This window comes from Danio aesculapii, chromosome 12 (genome assembly GCF_903798145.1).
Source record: "Danio aesculapii chromosome 12, fDanAes4.1, whole genome shotgun sequence".
NCBI lineage: Eukaryota > Metazoa > Chordata > Actinopteri > Cypriniformes > Danionidae > Danio > Danio aesculapii.
Genome location: NC_079446.1, coordinates 8,764,243 through 8,782,651, shown reverse-complemented (window position 1 = coordinate 8,782,651; position 18,409 = coordinate 8,764,243). Strand labels below are relative to the sequence as shown.

Below are 18,409 nucleotides of genomic sequence, written 5' to 3'. Positions count from 1 at the left end.
AGACTAAAATTGGAAAATCTCTGGAGTGAATGCCAGGTGCTACGTTTGGAAAAAACCAGGCACCGCTCATCACCAGGCTAATACCATCCCTAAAGTGAAGCATGGTGGTGGCAGCATCATGCTGTGGGGATGTTTTTCAGCAGCAGGAACTGGAAGACTAGTCAGGATAGAGGGAAAGATGAATGTAGCAATGTACAGAGACATCCTGAATGAAAACCTGCTTCAGAGTGCTCTTGACCTCAGACTGGGGCGACGGTTTATCTTCCAGCAGGACAATGACCCAAAGAACACCGCCAAAATATTAGTAGAGTGGCTTCACAACAACTCTGTGAATGTCCTTGAGTGGCCCAGGCAGAGCCCAGAACTAAATCCTATTGAACATCTCTGGAGATATTTTAAAATGGCTGTATTCCCATCCAACCTGATAGAGCTTGAGAGGTACTGCAAAGAGGAATGGGCAAAAATTCCCAAAGACAGGTGTGCCAAGCTTGTGGCATCATATTCAAAAAAACTTGTGGCTGTAATTGCTGTCAAAGGTGCATCAACAAAGTATTGATCAAAGGCTGTGAATACTTCTGTACTTGTGATTTTTAGGTTTTTTATTTTTAATAAATTTTAACAATTTCAAAAACTCTTTTTTTTCACATTGTCATTATGGGGTATTGTGAATAGAATTTTGAGGAAATAAATTAATTTAATCCATTCTGGAATAAGGATGTAACATAAAGAAATGCGGAAAAAGTGAAGCGCTATAAATACTTTTTCCATGCGTTGTATACATAAATAATTATTTTTCTTAACAAGCATATTTTCAGTATTTTTATAACTTTGTTACAGTGCTTTAACATTTTTATTACATATCATTCATTCATTCATTTCTTTTCGGCTAAGTAATTAATCTGGGGTTGCCACAGCGGAATGAACTGCCTTATTATTATTATTATTATTATTAGTAGTAGTAGTAGTAGTAGTAGTAGTAGTAGTAGTAGTAGTATTTTAAACACCATCATAAAGTATAATAGTAAACTATAATAAAATATATATAAAAAACACTATAATAAAAATGTAATAAAATGCATAAAAATATCTTATATTATCATAGTTATTAAAATTAAATAATTATTTTATATTAACAAATGTATTTTCAGTATTTTCATAACTTTATTACAGTGTTTAAAAATTTTTTTATAAAAGCCTCCACAGTCCCCAGATCTCAATTCAATAGAGCACCTTTGGGACGTGGTGGAACAGGAGATTTGCATCATGGATGTGCAGCTGACTAATCTGCAGCAACTGTGTGATGCTATCATGTCAAAATGAACCAAAATCTCTGAGGATTATTTCCTGTCCCTTGTTGAATCTATGCCACAAAGTATTAAGGCAGTTTTGAAGGCAAAAGTGGGTCCAACTCGGTACCAGTAAGTAATAAAGCGGCCGGCAAGTGTATTTTTTATTTATATATATATATATATTTTTTTTTTTTTTTGAAGGAAAATGCATTTTATGGCTATGAAATAATAGTAAAATGGTATAACCCCCACACTCTGACCCACCCTCTCTTCGTGTTTTGGTTGAGATTACTTCAAACATTGAATAAAAATGCACATTTCAAAGCACTTCACAGGACCTTTGAATACATCAAATTAAGCAAATCAATAGATTAAAAATATATAAAGTATAGTCGGGCGACACGGTGGCTCAGTGGTTAGCACTGTCGCCTCATCGCAAGTAGGCCGTTGGTTTGAGTCTCGGGTGAATTGAATAAAGTAAATTGTCCGTAGTGTATGTGTGTGAATGAGTGTGTATGGATGTTTCTGAGTAATAGGTTGCAGCTGGAAGGGCATCTGCTGTGTAAAACATATGCTGGATAAGTTGGCAGTTCATTCTGCTGTAACGACCCCTGATGAATAAAGGACCCCCCCCCCCCCCCCCCCCCCCAAAAAAAAAAAAAAATTACTTTAGCCTTCAGTTAAAACATTTTCATGTACTGTATGTACATACCCATATATTTCTCTCTTGATGTGTCTATTAAAAAACTTGTGCATTAATTCTGTAGAGCTTTTTTACTCATTTAATAGTTCATCATTGTCTGAGCACTCTCATGTTCAAACAGTTACTCTTGTGTAAAACAGGATCAGTTTCAGCAATGCTTTCATCATTAGCCGGACGGAAGGGCTAGTACTGTACAGTATGTATTTTAGGATTACTTAACAGAAGGAAACTTGTGCAACACAGATCAGTTTATTCCCCTATAGTCAGTTGCAGTTTTTCAACCCCACCCCCAAATGAACAGTTTCTTAAAGATGCACAACTTTGTCTAGTTTCCTGAGTACATTAATAAATTAATTAACCTTATTTCAAGACAGTGTGCATGTTTTATTTTCATTTTTCCTAAGTATGCATTGCTTGTCTTTGCAGAAGGGATTCACTCCATTGCATGTTGCAGCCAAATACGGGAAGATGGAAGTTGCCAACTTGCTGCTACAGAAGCGAGCACCACCTGACGCAGCTGGAAAGGTACTATAAAAGTCTCCATTTGCACTAATGATTGTAGGTTTATGACCTTTAAAGTGCCTTTATTATGCTATTTCAGCATCACCTCATTTCTCAAGTCTTAAACAATTTGTATGTGATCTCTCAAATGCCTTCTTCTGAGAGTCGACTGTGCTTTGATTGGTTAGATGCCCCTACTCAGCTCTGATTGGTTAGATGGCCCTACTCTGCTCTGGGGTGCATTTCTCAAACAATAAAATAACTATCATAGTATGATGTATTGTTGAACTAAATTGTGTCACAGAGACATTTTTTGAACCACGTTGGTTAGAACTGTTGTTAGTGATGTCATGCAAATGGCGGAGTGATAATATTTACTAATTTGGAAATTATATATGAAAATAATGTCAGATTATTGTTGTAAATATTGCATCAAGGGATAGATTAGAATGTCTTTCTAACTCCTGACAGCTTATGAATGCTTTAAACACATATCAGAGATACATTCATTTACTATCTGAATGCATACTACAATTCTGAAGCTTCAAACAGATGTCAGAAGTTTCATTCACGAATGTGTTGTGTCTAATTTCACTCTCTTAATCGAATCACTGATTGATTTATGAGGGCACCTGTTACACACACGCCCCCCTGTTTGAGCACTTGGCCAATAATAGCTGTATGTTTGTGTGTGTGTGTTTTTAGAGTGGACTAACACCACTGCATGTTGCTGCACACTATGATAACCAGAAAGTGGCTCTTCTTCTGTTGGACCAAGGAGCGTCTCCACATGCAGCAGCAAAGGTATCACAAAACTACCAACTTACCAGACGCAAGTTCAATTCAAACTCAATCACACACAGTTAAAGTCAAAATAATCCACCCTCCTGTGATTTTTTTTATTTTTAGTTTCTTTTTCAAATATTTCCCAAATTATGTTTAAGAGGAAATTTTGACAGTATTTCTGATAATATTTTTTCTTCTGGAGGAAGTCTGATTTAATTAACCTAGTTAAGTCTTTAAATTGCACTTTAAGCTGAATACTAGTATCTTGAAAAATGTCTTGTAAAATGTTATGTACTGTCATCGTGCCAAAGATAAAATAAATCAGTTATTAGGAGTTAGTTATTAAAACTTGGGGGAAATTGGTGAAAAAAAATATACAGGGGAGGGGTGTAATAATTCAGGAGGGCTTATAATTCTGACTTTAACTGGATATACAGAAATGAAGAAGAAACAAGGCCAAGGCTGCACACAAAACCACCTCCACCCCACATTCTTGATCATTCTCGTCATCTTACTTCTAGTCCACCCACTGAAGCCACAAAGGACAGTAAACTTGGACAATTTTATCACTTTGAAAAAAAGGAAGTTCTCCAAAACTGATGTGCTTCAGTTGTTGAGGTTGTTTTGAAACACTTAAAGGTACAATTTACCCATAAATAAAAAAGGTATTTATTCTTGAACAAGACAAGGCAAGTTGTTTAAATAATTTATTTCATACACAATGGTAATTCAAAGTGCTTTACATAAAGAAGCATAATAAAATAAAAACAACAAAGAATAAAAATGATTAAAAACAGATTAAAATGTGTTAAAACATGTTTTAAAAGAATGAAAAAGAAAAGAAAGACATAGTGTGATCTGTTGGACTTATCACAGTGCTAATTCAGTAAAGGCACAGCTAAACAGATGTGTTTTCAGTCTTGATTTGAATGTGCCTCATGTTGGAGCACATCTGACCATTTCTGGAAGCTGATTCCAGCAGTGGGGGGCGCAGTAGCTGAAGACAGATTCACCCTGTTTTGACTGAACTCTGAATTTATAAGTTACTTGATCCTAAAGATCTGAGTGATCTGTTAGTTTTGTATTCAGTGAGCATATCTGTAATGTATTGAGGTCCTAGGCCATTTAGTGATTTATAGACAAGTAATAATACTTTAAAATCTATTCTGAATATAACTGGGAGCCATTGTAAAGACCTGAGGACAGGTGTGATGTGCTCGGATTTTCTGGTTCTGGTCAGAATCCTGGCAGCAGTGTTCTGGATGAGCTGCAACTGTCATTTTGGGAAGGCCAGAGAGGAGATAAAAGCATGAACAAGTTTCTTTAAGTCCTCAAAGCATCTAATTCTTGCAATGTTTTTGAGATGATAGTATGCTGATTTACTTACTGCTTTGACATGACTACTGAAATTCATATATGACTCCAGAATAACACCAAGATTTTTGACCTTATTTTTTGGTAGACAGTATAGTTTAGATTTTTTTTAAATAATGAAAAACTAAGGGTGATATCAACTCAATTTTGGTTTTCGGGGTTGGGGTTGGTCCACTTCCGACCACTTTCAACCACTTCTCTGATGAGGGAAAATATTTTATTTAAAGTACCAGATCAATTAAGCACACTTCACAAATAAGCTACTTTATGCAGTAATGAAATTATTGATCAACTCCTATATATTAGGCCTAGACATTTTAGTTTGTTTTACAGTTTTAACATGTATATATGCTTTGGTTTTTATCAAATTGCCTGTCACACTTTATTTTAATGTGCAATTCACTCTATTAACAAACCATTAGCTAATAGTTTTAGCTCATTAAACTACTAATTAGCTGCTTATTAATAGTTATTATGGTAGTAGTTGGGTTTACGTATTTGGAATGGGGTGTAAAATAAGACTGTTCTTTATAAGTGCTAATAAGCAGTTAATATCTTAATAATAGGCAGGTAATAAGCCAGTAGTAAATAGTCTACCTACTGATATCTTATAGGTTTAAAGAGGAAGTGTGAGAACCACCATGTTAACCTAAATTTAAATAGAAAAAAAACATCATTTTTTGATGAAGATATATATATATATATATATATATATATGAATGCACTCTAGTAAGGAAAGTGCAGCTTGACCATTCTTTAAAATATCTTCCCCTGAAAAAAGAAAAACCAAAAATAAACTTTCATTCATGAGTGATTTATAGCTTTAATAATTAGTGTTTTTTAATACCGGTGTGTCTAATGTTTTAGAGCAAGTGGTTTACCACAGACAGTATTTTCTTCATACGGAAAAAACGTTAGTCACAAAACAAAAATGTCAAGTTTATAGACACAATTCACACCAAAAGATTTTAAAAATTTATTATAAAATTTTAAATTAATTTATTAAATTAAATTTAAATTTTTTATTTTATTTAAAAAAAAAAGTTTTAATTGTTTAAAATGAGCTAAAACAGCACAAATCATGTAATATTTTGACAATGTATTTGTTTTCTGTTCAATCCACTTAAATTTGTAAAAAAAAAAAAAATCAATCTATAAATAAATATATTCCAGTAAGGAAAAGTGCAGCTTGACCATTCTTCGGAATATCTTCCCCTACAAAAAAAAAGCCAGAATAAGCTTTCATTCTTGGGTGAATTATATCTTTAATAATTTGTGTTTTTTTAGTACCGCTGTGTCTAATTCATGTTTTAGAGCAAATTGTTTACCACAGACAGTATTTTTCTCATACCAAAAAACATATTAATCAGAAAGCAAAAATTTAAAATTTATAGACAACCCAATTCACACCAAAACCTTTTTTTAAATGTTTTAATTGTTTAAAATGATTAAAAATCTAAAATTAAGTACATTCTAGTGAGGAAAAGTGCAGCTTGATCATTCTTTGAAATATCTTCTCCTGGAAAAAAAGCCAAAAATAAACGTTTATTCTTGGGTCAATTATATTATTAAATTTGTGTTTTTTTAGTACTGGTGTCTAATTCATGTTTTAGAGCAAATTGTTTACCACAGTATTTTTCTCATACCAAAAAACGTATTAATCCCCAAAAATCAAAAATTTATAGAAAACCCTTTTTTTAAATTGTTTAAAATGAGCTAAAACAGCACAAATTGTGGAATATTTTGGGCCAGTGTATTTGTTTTATGTTCAATCCACTTAAATTTGTTCAATAAATAAATACACTTTAGTAAGGAAAAGTGAAACTTGGCCATTTTTCGAAATATCTTCCCCTGTAAAAAGAAAGCCACAAATAAACTTTCATTCATGGGTGAATTATAGCTTTAATAATTAGCATTTTCAGCCACCCAGAGACAGCTTCTGGGACTTGTTATGATTTCTCTCTGATCTGCCAGTCAGTTCTAAGACCTGTGCAGGAAATGATTGCGACTCGAAACGAGATTAAACGCTTTCATCAAGCTCCAGCTAGTGGCAAAGTGTGACCTCAGCCTGGATTCATCTGACAAAAAAAAAAGCAGTTTCTGTTATGAAACTTAGAAAGCCGCCTCACTATCTACTGCCTACAGAGGCAGATAAGTACCCAGATAACAGTGAATGTTCTCATAACTTTAAATTCAAATCGCCACAGGAAAAAAGTCGACCATTTTGTGATAATACTTGTTTAAAAATAGCTTAGTTTAACTTGGAATAAAACTGACTAATATTTCAATCTCTTAATATCGCTGTGAAAAAAAAATATTTAGAATGACATATTGAGTTGAAGTCAAAATTATTATTATAATTTTTTATAACTTTTATAATTTTTAAAAATATTTCCCAAATGATGTTTAACAGAGCAAGGAATTTTTCACAGTATTTCCTATAATATTATAATATTTTTTCTTCTAGATAAAGTTTTATTTGTTTTATTTCAGTTAGAATAAAAGCAGTTTTTAATTTTTTAAAACCATTTTAAGGTCAATATTATTAGCCCCCTTAAGCAATATTTTTTTCAGATTGTCATACCACAGTTTATACAAAGACTTGTTATCCCAACTTGCCTAATAAACCTAGTTAAGCCTTTAAATGTAACTTTAAGCAAAATACGAATGTGAAAAATAGCTAGTCAAATATGATGTACTGTAATCATAGCAAAGATAAAATAAATCAGAAATTAGTTATTGTTCTTTGAAATGTATTTATTTAACAGGTACATTGCTGATTAATCAACAGTAAAACTGTAAATAAGCCAGAGTTAGCCACAAGGGCTAATTTTCATCTGTTGCCCCCTGCCAGGTTTTAAAAGGCAACTTAAATTAAAAAACACATCATCACACATACAATAACATTAAAGTTACATACGACAAAAGGAAAAACATATAATAATAATAATAAGATAATATAATAAATAATAATAAGAATTTCTTATACACATGATTACAAACTTGATTTGCTTTTAGCCATTTCTTTAACTTGTATTTAAATGTTGAATAATTTGTAACACCCCTCAAATCAATTGGAAGGGTGTTCCTGAAATGACTGACTCTAACTGAGAAGACTGTACGCCTAAACTGCACAGCACAGTCTCCTCTAGTAATAGATCGTGTTGCTTGACCATTATTATTCTTGTGTGTCACAAACTCACATAATGGAGGTGGAGCATATCCATTTAAAATTTTAAAAATCATACAAGCATCCAATATTTCATATTATCTAAGCTCAATAAATAGTATTGAAACTATCAGTTTATAAATGTGTTGAAAAAAATTTAAACAGAAATCAGGGGGGAAAATTATTAAATTATTAAATTAAATTAAACAGAAATAGGGGGAAAATATACACTGGGGGGCTAATAATTCAGGAGGGCTAATAATTCTGGCTTAATAAACATAACTCAATAAAATGTGAATATTCTGATATACAGCCAAAATTGCACATACTCATTCACTCAATGTTCTTATCTAAGGACTCAATAGAAACATACAACAGCTTCAAAACGGTATGTTGCTACATAGGCTCATTCTGAAAACGTAGCCTTGCAAACATTTCTGGAGACCTCGAATTATGTAGCCGGACGTACATATGGCTGCATTTTGTCTTTAAAACGAATGCTATGATATGACAGCATTACTTTTCGCGCTTACCAGCTGACCACTTAACTCCGTATGGATGGCTTTACCAGTTTGTCCAGTAGCTAGCTATGTACATCGACAGACTTGAGATACAGAGAGGAGTTGACAACGATGACAGGGTTAGAGTCCGGTGAAGAATGGTTGCAGAAAGCTGGTAAGACAAAACAAAAGTCCAAAAATAAAATAAACAAGTAAAAAACAGAGTGAGAATGTGGTAAAATTTGCAAACGTGGTAAAAATCAGGTGAAGGCTTTTTTTTATCTGGATTGCTTTTTAAAGCTGCCGGTTGGGTTTAGGGAAGTGGGTGATCGGGTCAATCGGTGCTTTTGAAAACACTATTGGTTGGATTTTGGGAAGGAGGAGGGTGGGTCAGTCGATCAGTCAGTTGGTCAGTCAGTCAGTCGACAGCGGCCTCTGGTGGATTTACGCGAGAACATCAGGCGCTAATGGCACTCGCGTGAAAAATTTGAGATCTGAAAAAGCATACACAGCGGCCTCTGGTGGATTTACGAAAACTGCAAAAAAAAAAAAACCCTCCTGGGATGTTTTGGCGCTCTCCAGAAATGTATAAAGTGGTATATTTTCAGAATGAGCTTAGGTTAGTGTTTTTAATGTGTCTAATTTATGCTAATTGTTTACCAAAAACAGTATTTTTTTGCGAAAAAAACTTGTTAGTCTTCATTATACTGTATAAATACACTAATACAATGGATCTTTCTTAAAGTTAGAAATGTAAGATCTTATGCCAGAATACTGGAAACTAACTTGAAATATTCACACAGTCGCATGCCCTAAAACACATATAAATAATAAACGTTGTGGTAAATATATGGTTAAATGTTGTAATGACTCCACAAATCATGAGTGTTTGGAAATGTGGCTCCTGGTTAATTATAATACAGGTTTGACATTGCAGACCCTGTGATGTGACTATCCGCTTGTTAAGTGTGACATCACGCGAAGCGGCTTCCGGGTCCAAGCGCTCTATCTGACTGTATAGGAAGACTCATAAAATGGTGATAATAAACATTTACAAAGCGCTGTAATACTTTCGAACATCACGATCGCAATATGTATGTCCATGCCTAATATCCGATGGCCAGAAAGTGATTCATTTTTTTATAAATTGTTAAAATTTTGTAATGCAGCAAGCCCAGAGATTGTCGTGTGCACTATGAATTTATATAAAATTCACTTTGATGTGTGATATGAATAAAAAGTGGTCATAAACGAATATTTTCTCAATTCAAATGAGTGGCGGCTTGGACCCGGAAACAGTATTACGTACGTCACCAACACATCACCACTTAACAAGCGCATTGTGAATGTGCATATTTCGATATCGATGCTAAAACAATATATTGTGCAGCCCTATTATATATATAAAATTCTAAATGTATATCTCACAATTGATTTTTTTCTTCTTCTGTCGTTTGAACTTGGAATAGCTAGTCCACGTGTTTCTGCTTTTGAACTATTTGGAGTTGTTTTGTCCACCCTGAAAGGGCTCAGTGTAAACCCTGAACAAACACAGTGACCCAGATACTGCTTTTGTTCCTCCTCAACGATCAGCAGCCAAAACCTGGCATGTGCGAACACTAACTGACTTGCAGTTTGGATGGAAACGCTCGCCATTGACCTCACTGGTTGACACCTCAGCGTTTGTTAGCTGTTAAAGAAACAAAATCTTTCTTTATTTCTTCAGGCTGCTTTTTTTCACCACCTTTCAGGCATCGTTCCACTGTCAGTCCGCGAGGTTAGAGGCAAAGCACTGCTGTCGACATGTTTCTGTTTTGGAAATGCCATAAATCTTCCCTTTTTAATCGTTTTAGTTTGGTTTTGGTGGTTTGGCAGCATGTGGCTTAATGCTGTGTAGTGCTAGACATGAAAAAAGTCATATATATACAGTGCTCAGCAAACTGAGTACACCCTATTTTGAAAATGAATATTTTTATCCATTTCTCATTGAATATAGGCAATGTATTTTGATGCATTTAAACAAAACAGATTTATTAAACAGATATATTTATTAAAATATTATTTTTGTCACCAAACATATTTTGCAAAATATGAATATTATATTTGACTTTATTTAACCAATTTATTTATAGGTTGCCTCTATTTTTCAGTACATTTGCTTTGAAATAGCTTTAAATGATGGTGAAAAATATACTATATATATTATATACTATATAACATATTAAAAACAAAGAGAAAAAATAAATTAGAAAATAAAATAGAACTAAGAAAATTGACTATATATAATTATATTGACTAACCCCCTGTTGTATTGTATAGCACAATAATTAAATGCCAGTCAAACTATACAGGACAGTTATCCAGTACAATATACAGTACACAATTATAAATAAATACATTTATTCATTCAGTTTTCTTCGGCTAATTCCCTTTAGTTATCAGGGGTCGCCTCAGCGGAATGAACCGCCAACGTATCCAGCATATGTTTTACTCAGCGGATGCCCTTTCAGCTGCAACCCAGTACTGGAAAACCTCCATACACATTCATTCACACACTTACACTACGGCCAATTTAGTTTATTCAATTTACCTATAGCGCATGTCTTTGCGGAAACCGGAGCACCCGTATTAAAGCCACGCCAAACACGGGGAGAACATGCAAACTCCACACAGAAATGCCAACTGACCCAGCTGGGACTTGAACCAGTGAGTTTCTTGCTGTGAAGCGACAGCGCTACCCACTGAGCCACTGTGTCGCCCAAATAAATACAGTAAACTGTAAAATATAATGCATATTGTATATTTTTAACTTCAAGCCAATAAAAAAAAAATGCCTTGCAACAATTTCCTTGAACCTTTTTGTGCGATACTGCCAATGAATCTTTGGATAAAAGTTCAGAACTGATTCAGTGAACACAAATGATGACAAATTAATAAAAATTAAGTAGTTTAAATCTGCCTCATTTTCTTCATATGCTTACACACTCGCAAACCTTTACTCAATGAAGGATCAAACTTTTCCAACACAGGCTCATTGTAGAAATGTACCCTGTATACATTTCTGGAGAGTGCAAATTATGTAGCCAGAGCTACATATGGCTGCATTTCATCTTTAAAACGAACTCTACAGGGAGGTATGATCGTTTCTTTTCACGCTACCAGCTGCCCACTTACCTCCATGTGTTTTCCGCTGCTATCACTTTGTCCAGTAGCTTGCCATGTACGTCGGCGGAATCTGACGAAAGTCTGGCGAAAAACGGTTTCAGAAAGCAGGTAAAACGAAAAGCAAAAAAATTAAATAAACATGTAAGTAACAGGGTGAGAATCTGAAAACGTGGTAAAAATCAGTGGGTTTAGGGAAGGCAGTGATCGAGTCAATCGGTGCTTTTGAAAACACCGTCGATTGGGTTTAAGGAAGGGGGTGATTGGGTGAATCGGTGCTTTTGAAAATTGTGTCGGTTGGGTTTAGGGAAGTTGCTGGGTGGGGTTATCGGTTAGTCAGTCAGTCGACATCGGCCTCTGGATATACGCAAGAACAGCAGGCGCTAATGGCACTTGCGAGGGAAATTTGAGATCTGAAAAAGTGTACACAGCGGCCTCTGGTGGATTCACAAAAACGGCAAAAAAACGTAGCCCCTGGGACATATTTCGTGATCTTCAGTAATGTATATAGGGGTACATATCAGTAATGAGCCTGGGTTGAACTTTTCAAATGACACTAAAACACTGCAATAATCAGTGTTAAATTATTTCATTTTGCCTAATTCATTTCATATTGTTCGCACGATTTAAAAAATCATAGGATATTCAGAGAGAACAAAGTTATCCAAGCTCCCCAAGATATTCATTTATGGTGATTTCCATCCCCTGTTTTTCTCTTCAGAATGGCTATACTCCACTGCACATCGCTGCCAAGAAGAACCAGATGGAGATCGCCACCACGCTGCTGGAGTACGGAGCCGATACCAACGCCGCCACGCGGCAGGGCATCAGTCCTCTGCACCTGGCAGCACAGGAGGGCAATGTGGACATGGTGACGCTGCTGCTCGCCCGCGAAGCTGCCGTCAGTCTGGGAAACAAGGTGAAACAGGAGCTCACTCACTCTACTTAGAATATATCTATATGTAAAAAATATGTTTGTATGTGATATGGTTATTTTAAAGTCTTGCAGAATTAGATAAATGGTAAAATTATTAGCCCTCTTATGCAATGTATTTATTTTCCTTCGAATATTTTTCGCATGTGAATTGTCAAATTGTCAAATTAAGACTAATTGTCAAAGAATTGTGACCTTCACTGATGAATGAATGACTAATGTTTGCGTGATGTGTCATGTCTGTGCAGTTCTGTCACTAACTACTTTATTGATTGTCTGTGTCAGAGTGGACTGACCCCGATTCACCTGGCGGCTCAAGAGGACAGGGTCAATGTATCTGAAGTGCTGGTTAATCATGGAGCCACTGTGGACCCCGAGACTAAGGTACTGAACACACAAATATATACACACACTGTCTTTATAGTGACTTCTCTTTGACCTAATGATTTTTATACTACAAACTGTATATTTTAGCTTGCACACATGCACAACCACACACACATACACACACACACACACACACACACACGTGTGCACAAGCACTTTTTTTTTATTCATTTCTTTGGTTGTCGCACGATTCTTCAGAAACCATTCTTATGTGATAATTTGATGCTCAAAATACATTTCTTATTATTATCACCAGTGTTGAAAACAGTTGTTCTGCTTTTTATTGTGGTGGAAACTGTGATATAGTACAATTAAACAAATGCAAGTTGCTTTTTTTCTTTAGATACTTTTGTTCAAAGCAAATACTAATAGCATTTTACTATACAAAAGTAAAAAGTATTTTACATCATTCACAATGTTTTAATGATTAATAACTAGAATTATTTGTATTAATGATTAAAAACCAATAATAATTGAGTAGAACAGAGGAGGAAGTCAACATATTAAATGATTAATTATCTTTACGGATGACTCATTGACCAGTAAACACTGAAGGAGCTGCTCAACTGATGCCAACTTTTTATTCTTATCTTTCCATAAAATGGCCTCCTCGTAGAACTTGGACAATGCCTACAATAAAATCAGAAATCATTTGATTATGGAAATTAGTGAGTGTATGTGTGTTCAAAAAGCAGTGAAAACATCCAAATGCCAATTAAAACACATCTTATTTAGTATTAGTTTAGTATTAGTTCTTTATTATTAATACACAAATAAATAATGAATAAAAATTGATAAATTTAAGGGGCAAATTTTGCCTTTAAAAACTTTAGACAATGCCGACAATAAAATCTGAAGTCATTTTCTTTTAATTTTTACATTTGATATTGATTGAATGAATGTATTGATTTTTGAACATTTCTAGAATTTTCACAACAAACAGGAAAGACAAAAAGAAAAGAAAAGTTTACTGAAGCTGTATTTAGTTTGGACTGACTTGGATAAGATATGAGGAGTCAGCAATGATCTCCTCTGATAACTTGAGAAGTTTCTCCACGAGCGGATGATACGGTGAAGAAACAAGCCTAGAGAGACACTGGAGCACAGCAATGGCAGCTCTATGAACTTCACACACTCCTGAACACACGCAGACCAGCAGAGATGGCACCACTGCAAATATACAAACATAGAGAGAGAGATGCACGCTAGTCATGGTGGAGAAATTCTCTGTGGGGGATAAAATAAAAAAAATAATCTGCAGGGGAAAAAGTAGCTATTTTTTTAATATAATACTTCATATCAACGCAAATCAAGAATTTGATTTAATAATTCAACATAACTTGCTAATGTTTGGAGCAAATGCAACAGCAATCAACAACTTATTTTAGCATCTATTTATTTAATAGTGAAGTAAAATTTGAGTGAATTAACATGTCTATGTAATGACATATATCATTACTGGATGAATCAGCATTTTTCAACAAATATATTGAATGGATTTTTAAGTGACAAACACATTTTTAATTGACTATAAACAGAGGAGCAAGTTAGATGACGTGACACTGAAAACGAAAGCTTTGAATCTCAGGAATAAATCATTTTAGTTTTACAACATAGTCACAATATTTCACATTATTGACATTTTAATTGCATTTGTAAATGAATGCACCTTTGTCGAAGAAACATACTTCTAAAACAACCATCTTAATGTTTACATATATTTATTAAAATTGATATTATTTATTAATATGCAGCAAGGATCTATTAAATTGATCAAAAGCTAAATATAACATTTATAATATTGAATATACTGTTGAAGTCAGAATTATTAGTCCCCTTGTATATTTTCCCCAGATTCTGTTTAACAGAGAGAAGTTTTTTTTCAACACATTTGTAAACATAATAGTTTTAATAACTCATCTCTAATAACGATTTATTTTATCTTTGCCATGATGACAGTACATAATAATTTACTAGATATTTTTCAAGATGCTAGTATTCAGCTTAAAATAACATTTAAAGGCTTAACTAGGTTTAATTAGGCAAGTAAGGGCAATTAGGCAAATCATTGTATAATGATGGTTTGTTCTGTAGACATACAGTATAATTATGATCCTAAATTTTTTTTTTTTTAATTAAAAACTGCTTTTATTCTATCTGAAATAAAACAAATAAGACTTTCTCCAGAAGAAAAAATATTATTGGAAAGACTGAATAATTCCTTGCTCTGTTAAACATCATTTGGCAAATATTTAACAAAGAAAAAGCTAAATTCACAGGAGAGCTAATAATTTTAACTGTATACATGGATGGGTAGATATACACATAGGCACACTATATGTGTTCAGTCATTTCATTGGTCATTAATGTATAAACATGGATTGGCCCCTTCTCAAGGTCGTTCTGTGCGGCTCTCAGACAGTTTGAGAGACAGCAGCACACACAAACACACACAGATCAATACAAACACAATGACCCACAGAAAACACTCTCACACTGAGCACAGCCACTGAGAAAGAACAAGAGCGTTTCTACATGAACTAGATACTTTTGTGAAGCATTATGTGCCTCTAAAACTCTACAATGACTATTGGTTAACAATTCTTAAATGTGAAAAGTCTTATATAGTAATATGATGTGATTGGGTTTTTAGACAGCTAAGAGCAAATTTGAATTTATATTAAGGGGCTGTTGACTGCGTCATTATCATTAGATTTTTCGGGAAATGCACAGCTAAAGTAGTTCCAGGCAGGTCTTGAACACATTACAGTTCAGTATCACTAAGCCGAAGGACTTTGAACTACAAATACACAAAAATATGCACTCTCTCTATTAACTGCATTAGTCTGCTGACAGTGGTCTCAATGTCTCTGTAATAGAGGCATATCTATAAACTTGTGTAGTTTTGTTATTAGAAAAAAAAAAATTCTTATTAGATCTACTTCATTTTGTATAAACTGAGATTGATTTATGTTTTATTTTTTATTTATTTATTTTTTGTATTTATTTATTTTTTTATATTCTCCATTTTCAGTTTATGTTTTATTGTTCCTATTTTATTTTTAATCTATTTGTTGACTTGTCTTTGTGCAGCACTTTAGTCAACAAATAACATTGTATTGTATCATTTATTTGTTTGTTTGTTTGTTTGTTTGTTTGTTTGTTTGTTGTGTGTTAAATAGATATAATGGTTCTCCCACATTTTTAAATAAACAACATATTACGAAATTATATATATATATATATATATATATATATATATATATATATATATATATATATATATATATATATATATATATATATATATATATATATATATATATATTATATATATATTTATATATAGCAGACTGAGAAACAGCTTTTTCCCCAGAGTTGTCTTCCTTCTGAACTCTGCCCCTCACTGACTCTTTTGTCCCACCAATACACCCCCCACACTCCTCTAACTTATACTCCTCACTGCACTCATCATCATTTAACATTTGCACATTTAAAATGTGCACATATTCATTGCACTGATTCATTTATTTGAACTGTACATACCCACTGCACATGGACATTTGTAATTATGTTTATCTATCTGCACACTTCTGATTAATAGCATCCTGGACATATATTAATTTATTGTAAATCTCTGTTCATAGCTAATGCACCTGTATATAATGTTCATAGTACATCCATCTGTAAATATTACCATAGTTTTTCTATAACTGCACTTTATAACTTATACCTATATCCTGCACTTGCTGCTATTGCACTGCTGGTTAGACCGAAACTGCATTTCGTTGCCTTGTACTTGTACATGTGTAATGACAATAAAGTTGAATCTAATCTAATCTAATATATATATATATATATATATATATATATATATATATATATATATATATATATATATATATATATATATATTAGATTAGATTCAACTTTGATTCAAAGATTCAAAATCTGCAGCAACAGCTTGATGCCATTATGTCATTATGGACCAAAATCTCGGAGGAATATTCCAGTAGCTTGTTGAATCTATGCCACGAAGGAAGGATTAAGGCAGTTCTGAATGCAAAAGGTGGGCCAACACGGTACTAGTAAGGTGTACCTAATAAAGTGGCCAGTAAGTGTAGATTATATCATGGCCACACTATTGGGTGTTCACTATTTTATGAAAATTCCTCTGCCTATTGTCTGTTATTCTTTATATGGTGGTATTTTTAGGTGTGAATAATGCATGTGCTGATGTAATGTTTCAGATGGGATATACACCGCTGCATGTAGCCTGTCACTACGGCAATGTGAAGATGGTGCATTTTCTCCTAAAGAACCAGGCAAAAGTCAATGCCAAAACTAAGGTAAATAAAACATAAGTCATTTTGTTAAGTGTTTGAGGCTTAGGAATTGCGTTTATCTTATCACTAACATGCTTAAATAAAAATAATAATAATAATAAGCACTCTGTTTTTTCTCTCATGTTCAGAATGGATACACACCTCTCCATCAGGCTGCTCAGCAGGGTCACACACACATCATTAACCTGCTGCTGCAGCACGGAGCTTCCCCTAATGAGCTGACAGTGGTGAGTGTCTGAGTCTCTGCACATCTTCAAAACAACATCCCTCAAGACATGCTGAGGAGAAGTTCGCTGTTACTTTTCAGCTCATCGATGGGTTTTTTCCTGTTGGACAGTGAAATGAATATAAAATTCACATTGAGCCAGGAAAATACTAAAATGTTTAGTAATATTTAGAATTTGTATTTAAGTCTTCTCACTTTATTTTAAGTAAAAATGTACTGTAGAACTGTTTTCTACCCACATTTGAAATTTCATGGATTTAGCCTCTTTCTTCTAGAATTTTACTCAGATTATGTCACATGAGACCATGAATTAGCTTCTGTTCAATTCTATTCCATTCTATTCTTTGAACATTTCAGTCATACATACAGTATAAGCTCTATTCTGTTTCACTTTTTAATAAGTAAAAGTCTAGTTAATTTTCTACCCATGTTGTAAATTGTATTGATTTAGCCTTTTCTCCTATACCTTTCCTCAAAGAATTTTACACGACACCATAAATTAGCCTGTGTAAAATTCAGTTTTAGTCTTTTTTCAGAGTATTTTGGTCATAACGACACCATAGATGCTCTCATGAATTATTAAATTAAATTAAACTATATTCTATAAAATTATATTATATATACTATTACTAACTACAGCATGTTCCTACCGAAATGCCATTTATACTTTATATAGTATCATATGGTCATGCATAATTCTATTCTATTCTATTCTATTCTTTTCTATTCTATTCTATTCTATAAATCTGTTCTATAGTAACAGTTATTTGGCTTATACACTATTCTATTCTATTCTATTCTATTGTATTGTATTCTATTCTGTTTTTCTAAACCATTCTATTCTATTCTATTGTATTGTATTCTATTCTGTTTTTCTAAACCATTCTAAACAATTCTATAAATCTGATCTATAGTAACAGTTATTTGGCTTATACGCTATTCCATTCTATTTTATTCTGTAAATCTGTTTTATAGTACCACAGTTATTTGGCTTATATTCAATTCTATTCTAAACAATTCTATAAATCTGAT

At 33.5% G+C, this 18,409-nt stretch overlaps 1 protein-coding gene across 18 annotated transcripts in view; it reads left to right on the top strand.

Annotated features, from left to right (window-relative positions):
• The window catches only part of ank3b (ankyrin 3b), a 303,338-nt gene that overhangs the window by 212,232 nt on the left and 72,697 nt on the right, over positions 1-18,409 (top strand). For all 18 annotated transcript variants that reach the window (XM_056470181.1, XM_056470174.1, XM_056470182.1 and 15 more), the window contains 6 exons: positions 2,419-2,517; positions 3,199-3,297; positions 12,206-12,403; positions 12,704-12,802; positions 17,056-17,154; positions 17,280-17,378. In XM_056470181.1, coding sequence (XP_056326156.1) covers positions 2,419-2,517; positions 3,199-3,297; positions 12,206-12,403; positions 12,704-12,802; positions 17,056-17,154; positions 17,280-17,378 — 693 coding nt within the window. The remainder of the gene's footprint in view (positions 1-2,418; positions 2,518-3,198; positions 3,298-12,205; positions 12,404-12,703; positions 12,803-17,055; positions 17,155-17,279; positions 17,379-18,409) is intronic.